The sequence below is a fragment of the Lutjanus erythropterus genome, chromosome 15, assembly GCF_056507025.1.
Source record: "Lutjanus erythropterus isolate fLutEry1 chromosome 15, fLutEry1.hap2, whole genome shotgun sequence".
Taxonomy (NCBI): domain Eukaryota; kingdom Metazoa; phylum Chordata; class Actinopteri; order Lutjaniformes; family Lutjanidae; genus Lutjanus; species Lutjanus erythropterus.
Genome location: NC_139331.1, coordinates 17,590,611 through 17,600,965, shown reverse-complemented (window position 1 = coordinate 17,600,965; position 10,355 = coordinate 17,590,611). Strand labels below are relative to the sequence as shown.

The following is a 10,355-nucleotide window of genomic DNA, read 5'->3' as shown; positions in this document are numbered from 1 at the left end:
CAGGGGTATCCAAAAAGTGTCTCACATGTCAGTTAAACTTGGTAAATGTATCTGTGGACAATCTACAAGTCAAAAAGAAGTTTTACACAAAATAAAAATGACAGCTTATTGTTATAATTGTTAAATATATAGAAGCATACTTGACATGCATTGGAATTTCCCTGTTTTCCCTTGGTCTTATTCGGTGTTGAGAACAAGATAATTTAAAAGAAAATATCACACACCTTAATAAAGTTTCATAGCACTCTCTGGTTGCAGTTGAGTTATCCGAGGAATTTCATTACAAGCTGTGTTCAGTGCAGACGCCTCTGTGCACATTTCATATAGGTATTAAAAGGAACCTAACTCAGCCTCACTGAGTGAGATTATCATGGTGAACAGATGGTTCTGTAAGCACATGTATTCACTTCTTGAAATAACTTTTAACTTTATAAACTTTGCACTTGTAAAGCAAAACTTCCAGAATCTGTACATGAGAAATTTTTCATCTGGATTATCAACAACTGAAGACAAAGCGAGGATCTTCAGTTGTGACCGAACACAGAACCACTGATGAAGACCATGTTTGATTTGGACAGCCAGCCATCGTATATCATTTGGACAGTGGATGTGTCGTTATGGTAAGTATGGAGGAGAGACAGAAACAATAGGGCTGAACAATATGCAAAAAAAATAAAGAAAGAAAAATCATGCTGCAATTGTTTTGATACGGTAATTAGTCACAATTTCAGTGGGGATAGTAATAGTAAAATAGTAATTTTTACAGAAAAAAAAGAATAAATAAAAATGATGATGTACCAAACAAATTTGCCAGCTGGGCTTTATTTATAATGGTATATTCTACTTTTATTTGGGGAAAAAAAGCAGCTCCTGTGGATATCACACTTTGAATAATATGTTGATTAACTGTTCAGCCCAAATAACAACATAATTTGCTGATGCACTAATTTTGCAATGCATGTAATTTCCATTTTATTGTCCTGTACATAATAATGAATTTGGCTGAATATTAAACATTTTTTTATGTTCTGTGGAACTTTGTGTTTATTAAAGACAGCAATGCATCTCAAAAACAGAAAATGTGTCCTCTGTTGCACTTTGACTCGAAGTCTTTCACAGTCACACAAAATATGTATTATTGCTATATATTATGACTGATATAGCAAAATACATATTGTGTTGAATTACCCTATGATGCCTTTGATCAACTTTAACTTCAGTCTGTCATATGTGCAGGCATAAAGTTAACTAAGCTGTTTTACAATATAGTATGATCTTCATGTATTACACCAAATAGTTTGTTAATCAAGGCACGAGTAAGTCCACATTGTGACAGAAACCACTGTGGCACATGATGTCTTCTGCTGTTCTCATCCAGTGTGATAATTTTTGAATTCGGCTGGTACGTCACCGTCCAGTTTACAGATCACCTTGTAGATTGCTTTCTTCCATGATGGATCACGATCCTTTCCCACTGAAATGGCGACGTAAAATTCTCTCAGTGTAATCTCTGCAACCTCCAGGAATCTGTCAGGGACCTGTGAACCCAAGACGTAAACATTAAGATGATTAACCCACGCTGTTCACACTCCAATGCTGTGCGTGTGTGTTTGACATGCAGGGGATGTTGATGACATTACATTTATGATAATTAGAATCAGGCCTGGTAAATCAAAGTAAGGTAGAGATATTGTTGAATTGAAAGGAGCTAGTCTTATTTTTATTCTGAAAATATCCCAACCTATCAGTCCTCCCTGACAACTACAGCCTGACTGATGGAGGATTTCGGCCAACAGGAACTCTGCCACAGCTGGCAGAGAGATAATAACCCATTTCTCAATGTTGTGAGGATGGTCATGGGCTTCCCACCCACCTTCTCTTCACCTGCTACTCATCAACAATACAAATCTGTTGAGTTTCCGGGTACTACCATCATCAACGGCCTGAAATGGGGCACACACATCTAATATCATCAAGCGAGCTCACCAGAGGATATTCTTTCTCAGTCTTCCCCAGAAGATGAACATCACACCGAGTTCCACAGAGCCACTGTCAAGATTTTCCTCATTTCCTCCATCGCTGCACAGTGCCCCGCATTCTTTGGCCACACCAAACACAGGGTGTTGAAGGTGTTATATTATCAGCCAGGCAGCTAAGGCCATGAACAAGTGCCCATGAGTGTTCTGTACTACTCCAGGAACAGGAACAGGGCAATAGGATAGTGGCAGACCCATCACATCTGGCTCACTGCCTCTTCAGAAAGCTTACATCTGGCTGCAGGTTCAACTTCATCAGCACCAGGACCAAGAGGCTGCTCACTGCAGAGCCAGTGGGTGCAGCTTGGCTTAGTCCAGCTCCAGCTTTAAGTTCAGCTGCACCCCAAGACTGACAGGCCAGTTTGACAGCTGGGAATACAGTACTGAGGTGGTTTTCTTGGTGCTTTTGTCTCAGAATACAGTACCAGCATTATTTACAGTTTCCCGATAGACAGATAACTTGTTGCTAAAGTAGTGTAGTTAGTTTCTCATGCTAACTGTAGTGCCATTAGCTACCTATCTTGATTAGCTGTGCAGCTAGTAGACTCAGCTAACAGCACTACAGATAGCAGCAGTTCACCTCTGTACTGTATTCCCTGATTGTCCCTGAGGCTGTGTTCACTGGAAGGCTACCAACACAGGACCTGCACTGTCCCAGTTTGTGAACCTTTTGAACCAGTCAGAGCATTTCCACCAAAAATAAAGTGGTTCAGAACCTGAAAAGTTGGTTCCCACCAATGTGGGCATGCCATATTCTACAGGTTGCTGTGCATTTTGCAGCACCCTCTGAAGAAAAAACAAAGGAAGCGAGAAAGCATTTAACTGGATGCAAAACAACTATACACCCACAAGTGCAGGAAGTTCACTCAGTCCCTATAGGTGAAGCTCAATTAGGTCAAGCTCCACCCATTTGGCTCTGGAGTGAGTATGCAACAGTGCCACGCCTTACTATCATACCCAAGCGTTCTGCCAGGACTGTGCAGTTGTAGCATAATGCAGCATATTTATAATTTTTTTTATCATATATACAACAATGCTAAACAGTATGTAGCATAACACAGTGTACTTCATATGTACCATCTATATAATTGTATTTATTTTTTCTTAACTTTGGACTTAACTTTTAGCTGTAGTTTTGTGTAACTGTACTGTATCACCAAGTCAAATTCCTGTGTACGTTGTACATTTGGCGAATAAAGCGATTGTGTAAAGGAGACCTGTTTGAGACAAAGAGGCAGCATGTGTGTTCATTCCAGCTAACATGCATGTTTGATTGCAGCTCCTGCTGCCAAATGAACACACCAGATAATCACTGCTGGATGTGTTCATCTGTGTGTGATCTGTTTGACAAAACTGACATAATACTACCAAAAACAAAGATATTTGACATGACAGTGACAGTCATAATGACTAGTAGAACCTGGATTAAAAAGGGTTTATTCAGTGCTGTTACACAGAAGAAACCCTGTAGCCCATATTCTCTACAAAAACTGTTCAAAAACCAAACCCAACAGTCAAATGTTAACACTAAAAAACCTAACTTTATGTTTTGGCCTGTTGCTTTTGCTTGATGATTGGTGCTGAACGTAAACATTTCCATTTTTTTCCCATTCCACTGTCACGTAACAAAATTTTGAATTTAATCTAATATACTTAAACAAGGTATCTGCAGGTCAGTGATTCATAATGGAAAAGTGATGACTTAGGCAAAAACTCATCAGTTTTAACTAAATCTATACAGTTTTGTTTTGTTTTTTTGCCACTCACCCAGGTCTAATTCAATTAATACATAATTCAATAATTGTATCATTAGGAATTATTGTCATATACTGCTGCAAAGTATTTGAAAAAAAAAGTATGACTGTGAAACATATTAAATCAAATTCTATGTTGGATTAAAATGTCTTAAATTTAACCTGGTGAATCCTACAGACATCCTGTTTAAACACCACAAGCAGTGGTTAACTGAACACTTCCTGCGTGCACTAAGCTTTTGCCTTTAAAAAAAATATATCGTAGAATTTCCTTACTGATTTTTTTCCTGGGCCATGTCCAGGTCAACTTTTGAAATTCAATCTGCGTGACATTTAATTTCCATATAGATAATAAAAAGTGAAAATACAATATAATGTCCCTGAGAGTTGGTATCATCATAGCACACAGAACTTTGCCTCAGTAGAAGTCGGTCTATATGTTTTCTACTATAAATAAATAATATACTGAACGCAACAAGGTGACAACTAACAAATCAAGGTGGCTTTCTGAATATTATCTTCAAAATTCATACAGTGATTAATATTCTAACTTTACACTTTCTAACGACAAATAATACGTAATACATTTTAAAGATATTTACACATCCCTTGAAATCATTCAGTCTGCATACTGATGCTTAAAATCAGATTGCCTTTAACAGTCCGCGTCTGAACTGTTATCAGTTCCCAGATTATGACAGTGACTCTCACAGTCCTTTGATAACAGCATGTATCTGTGCATATGAATACACACTCTGTGTTGTTCACTGTTCATGCTGTGCCTCAGCCTTTTGAGACATAATAAGATCATGTTTTCTGCCTGTGTTCACTAAAACAATGGAGACTTAACTTGTTACTGGCTTTATGAAGTTATGGTAAACTACAGGCGTATAACGTAAGTATTTTACAAAGCAAAACTATTTACAAAAACACAAAGACATTATGATATCCACAAAGAAAAAGTTATGGTAGACTAAAAGAATGATGTAAGGTTTTTTCTCATTAATATTAATGTTGGTTCACTACTGTTGAGACATCCTAAATGATGGAGCCTATATTTATAATTATTTAATAGAGCGCCCAAAAATAAATGACCCTGAAATCTGTACTGTAAATTTGATGGCACATGTCAAGGTTAAAAAATGAAAATACTGCACATGTGGCACCACCAGATGAATTTTTTTTAACTCTAGAAGCTGTTTCTTTCTTACTTTGATGACAGATTTGTATCTTTGTGTGTTTGCCGTATTTGGTTTATAAAAGTTATGCTGTTGAGTACCGTGACCTGCCATGTTGAAATGTCGTAAAATTCACGTTGGAAAAATAATTAAATGTAGATAATCATAGTAATAACAATTAAAATGAAAAATGACATTTTGAATCTTGTCCACCTTGCAGAAATACATTTCTGTGGTTTGCATAAAGACAATTAAATGCAAAAAACAAATAAATAAATAAATTCAATATTTTAAAAATTATACATTATAAATATTTAAAAAGTTCAAACATTAAATGTAGAAAATTTAGTTTAAAAAGTTGATACAGTTCAAATATTACCCTCCTAACATAAATGAATTTCTGTGGTTTGTGCGTCTTCTCAGACTTACCTGTATGTGTTAACACATCTAATATAACCAACAGTAAACGTGTTTGAAATCTGCCTATAATGAAGTCTTTAATGTCTTTTTGTGTGGTTTTTACGTCTATGCTCAAGTAAACAGTGAACATTTCTGAAACAGTTCACAAATGACTCATATATTTACAAAGCATTAGAAACTCTGTGAAATGAATCTTCTAACTGTCTCATTGATTTGTTTTTCAAAATTACCAACCATCAGTTACAAATCAGAAGATGCAGGGAAGCAGAAGGGTCAGAAAATTATTTTAAGCTTTGATATTTATATTGAGAAATATAAAATACAACACACATCCAGCAGGAGTAAATCGTGTGCTGGGATGCAACTGACACAATAAAATGACTTCAATTAATGAAAAATACATCAAAAATAACTGAGTGATAAAAATCTGCATGTCAGTAAGATCTCGCCAGTATTTCGTCCATTCAGAGTAATAATAATTACAGTGTGTTCCAGTGTCAGTCACCTGGAAGTCGTTGGCCTTGTTGTAGTGCATGTTGAGAGCTCTGAAAAGTTCTGATTCTCTCTCCACAGTCAGATGCCTCACGTCGACCACTCCTTCGATGAGAGCGTGTCGGGCAAACTTCTCCATCTGGATGTAGTAAAACTCCCTGAAGTTACTGAACCACTTGATGAGCTGAGAGGTGATGCAGCGCGTGAACTGAGGATCAAACACAAAAAAAACAGGTAAGTCACATGATCAGAGTCCCTGCTGTGTAATTTGAAATACTGTAATTAATTTTTCTTTATGTTAGAGAGTAACTGTTAAAATGTTTTACTGTGTACATTTAAAAATATAAAGCAAATTAAATATGAATAAACTGTATATTATCACATCTTTGCCGTTAATTTTTGCATAGTTTGTATTTCACAGAAATATAATAGCTATGTGAATTTGTTACTCCTGATCTGATTTTTTGATTACAAAGCTGATGACAAATAAAAAACGGAAGGTATTAACCTGTCTGGAACTGGTTCTTTATTCTGCAGTGACAGAGGTGTATTTTTAAAGCGTAAAACAGGTTTGAAAAAGCTTTCAGTGACCTTGGGATCATAAAACATGCAGCATATTAAAAACCAAACTGATTTTTGAGTTAAGTTGAAGATTTCCTCTCAGAAATGACAAGAAATATGTCTGCTCACATGCAAAATACAGCAACTTTCCCAGTATTGTAAGGGACAGTATAGATCAGTATTTTATTTTATTTTTTACAATAGAATTAAGTCTGGTTTTAGAAATATAATCCGTTTAAATTACACAAATGTGTGGAATATTTGCAGGTGTTTTCTCACCTGGACATCATGGAAGCACATCTTCAGCACCAGTGAGCTCGGGTAGCGAGTGTAGAAGAACATAAGCTTTGCTTTCTTCAGATGGTTTGTAGTCAGACCATCCTAAAGGCACCAGTGTTAAAGATAAAACACACACATCATAGACCTGAGAAACACTATGACTTTTCTTTGCTAATGTGGCTGCAAACAGTTTCTCTCCAAGAAATCATGACAACACAGGACAGATGGTGGGAAGGCAGTTTTCTTGAGAGTTTGAATGGAGTATTTGTTTGAATCTCTAAGACTCGTTTAGTGGCACATACCTGGGGTAATGACCAGGTTTGTGACAGAGCTGGTTGTTATTGTGACCTCAGAATTATGACAGGTATCTAAAGGCAGCTACAATAAGGAAAGAAATACCAGACTTGTGGTTGACTGATATCAGAGGCCGATGCCAATATTTAGAGAACAGGGCGGCCAATGGCAAATAAATAATGCTGATATCAAAACAAATAAAAGTTAAGTACAATTCAATTATTACATGTGTTGTTTTAGGTGTTTTCGTTTTGTTAAATTAATGAAACTGAAAATTACATTGGGTTATGCAATGTGACTGGTATTAAGGGAGAGATGACAGAAGTCAACTGCATTATTTTCGACATTATAACACAGTAGATATTTAACACCAGCCAGTAACTCCTTTAGATAAGATTTGCGGCCATTCAGGATTGGAGAAACATGTTAAAAATTAAAAAAACAATAGTGACTGAACAAACGTTTACAGCAGGATGCGTGAGAGTTTTAGTGCAGGGCTCCAAACTAACTTTCTCACTATCTTTCCAAAACTTACAAAGGGGAGCGCTAACATTGTTCCACAGCAGCCACACTGACAAAGCTGCTTGCATGTGTGTCTGCAAACATTTCTTTGTTTATTGACTTTGTGGTTATATCAAAATGTCAGATAATCTGCTTGGTTAATCAGCCAAACAATTAACGGGTCTACCGCAATATCACACATGATTGCTACATAAAGGCACAAGAAAACATAATAAATGATCAAATATTAGATCCTGTCAATGTATAAACTTGAAAAGGATACATTCAACATGTACAGATTGTTCTTCACCAGGCTATCGGACTCAATCTTCACATGAGGGAGACACAGGCTTCGTAACAGCAAGGGATCCACAGACACAGTACGAGTCTGTGGACTTCTGACAGACCTGGAGTTGACCTTTGATCTCACTTTGACCGAATTCCAATGTGCGTTGATCGTTTCAAACTTTGCTTGACCGACTTCAGAGCATCCATCCCGAAAGCATCTGTGGCCAGTGTTGTGATTCTTCTCTGACGGCTCTTCTTCATGCAGAGCAGAGTCGTAAGTGAAGACTGGAGGTTTGGGACGATGGTGAACTCTCGATCTGGACTGGAGGATGAACTCGACAGCTCTTTCCAGTTGAGGGGGCTTTTGCACGACCAGAGACAGAGCTTCGGTTTGAACATCTGGGACTTCTGCATTTCCACAACATGAAAGTCTGACGTTATTATCTTTGCAAACTGATGGCAGAGGGGACACATCAGTCTCAACGTTCCCCTCGTCATTTAGTGATGTCTGTAGAAGTGGCATGCTTTTGAAAATAGAGTCTACGCTCTTGCTGACGGCCCTGGACAGTTCATACTTTAAGACATCTGCCATGAGCTTTACTCTCTCAGGTTTGGATTGGATGTAGTTCATTAGTTTCACCTTCTTCGATCCTTGATAATTTGTACTGAAGCTGCTCCCAGTCTCACCGTATGAATCTGCACATGTGTGTCTTGGAGATGTCTCAGGGGAATCGTTCCAGGGGGGATATTTCTCTTCCTTACTACTGTCTGTAGAGTCGGTTCTGCCGTCCACGTGGTTGAACTTTGTTCTGAGTTGTCTAAGGTGCTGATGCTGAATCTCAAGCTGCTTTCTTGGAGTCTGGCTGTCAGATCTTTCCTGATGTAAAGGAAGTTCTTGAATCCTTTCATTTTTCTGCATGCCATCTGACTCCTCCTGTGGATTCGGCGTCACATCTGTGCAGTGCATCATGCCGGGAGAGCTGGTCATGCCTTTGATGATGTTTTCCACTCTGGCACGCTTTGCTTGATGACCGCTGTTTAAGTTCCACTCATGGTGACCACAAGAGCTGGATGCAGGTGATGGGTGCCTCCTTGTGTATCTGGATAGATTGAGCTCCAGCTGGCGACCGGAGCAAATCAAACTTGAACCAGAATCACCGCTGCCGTAATAAGCACTCTCCGGTAGAATTTTTATGTTATCGCTGTCTTTGTGTGAGGTCACAGAAGCACCTGGCACATTTGGATTTGACGGTATGTTATCAGATTGAACAGAGGAGAGATGCTCTGCAGTGCCGGTATCAAGGCAAACGTTGCTGGAAGAATACATACCTTTGTTCCAAATGCTTGGATTCATGCTTTTTGGGTTAAAAAAAGACAGCTGTGGAAAAAAAAGCACATATTAATTATATAATCCAATCTGTGTGACTCTGAATTCTTGGAGATGCCTTTGTAAAGTTAAATAAACATTTTTTTTTTCTAGCTATGTGTTATATTCAAGTAAACCGAACTGAAACATGTTTCATCTTCATACGAAAACACAATTATATTGTCCAAATTAAAGATTATTTTAGATTATTTGAGGTTTTTGTACAGTTGACAGCATTTTTCAAATATTTGAAATATTTTTTTGTCTCTGTAGAAAGTTATATCTATACAAAGCTGTTGACTGCCATCAAAGTTTCTCAGCTTCATCCTTTTTTTTAATATAGCTATATTTAAAATGACAGACTTGATATAAGGCTTGAGATAAACATCTTACAATCTACTTTGATCTAACAATATAAAAACTAAAACATGTAGCCTAGATAATAAGAATCATCCACTATTATACAATCATAGATAACCCACCTGTTGCCTGTCGAAAAGGAACAGAGGAGGCTGCAGCAGATCTGGAGCTTGCAGGAGAAGTGACTCAATTTATTTGTACTGGTCCCACTGAGAGCCACACTCCACAAACCAGGAGGTGTGGTCTAATTGCCGACCTATCCCATCCCTACCTGCACATCATAATATTAAATATATTATTCGATCAGGGCAACCCACTGTTAATGGACTAAGAAAGGAATGAATGAGCTCTTAATTCAAAATATAATTCATTTATAATTATAATTAAATATTTTTCTTAACCTTTTTTGGAACCATGTGGTCGTTCCTGTGGTAAAATTAAGGTGATATTTAAAAGTATGAATTGCCACAAAATGCAGTCAGTGGTACAGTCCTGTCACCTTTAAATGAATGATTTTATTTTATGATGTGAAAAATTACTCTTTGTTTCACCCTCTTCATATTGTGTGCCAAGTTCTAGTTCATGGTATTCAGTATGGCTTTTATCCCGTTCCAGCTCCCGCCGTACTGTACCCCGGCGCCCCCCTCCCTGCCAGCCGCGGTGGTTCCTCCCACTCGGACCGCCCCATGCGTCTGGTCGTGCCTAGAAGGGAATCCCAGATCCGCGAAAGATCTCGCGAGAATAATAATTTTAGCCTAAATTATTATATGTTCCTAATCGCAACCAAGTGTTTATTACCCCTAAACCTTGGAAAATTTAAACACAG

General features: G+C 37.8%; 1 protein-coding gene across 1 annotated transcript; it reads right to left on the bottom strand.

The window, feature by feature from the left end:
• Positions 1–1,041: 1,041 nt before the first annotated feature.
• Positions 1,042–9,216, bottom strand: LOC146314266 (prospero homeobox protein 1-like). Its single transcript, XM_084736861.1, has 4 exons — positions 7,799–9,216; positions 6,721–6,822; positions 5,894–6,088; positions 1,042–1,538 (listed from the first exon to the last, which is right to left on the bottom strand). Exons 1-4 carry the CDS (start codon positions 9,155–9,157, stop codon positions 1,371–1,373), a joined length of 1,824 nt encoding a protein of 607 aa, XP_084592987.1. The 5' UTR covers positions 9,158–9,216; the 3' UTR covers positions 1,042–1,370.
• Positions 9,217–10,355: the final 1,139 nt, after the last annotated feature.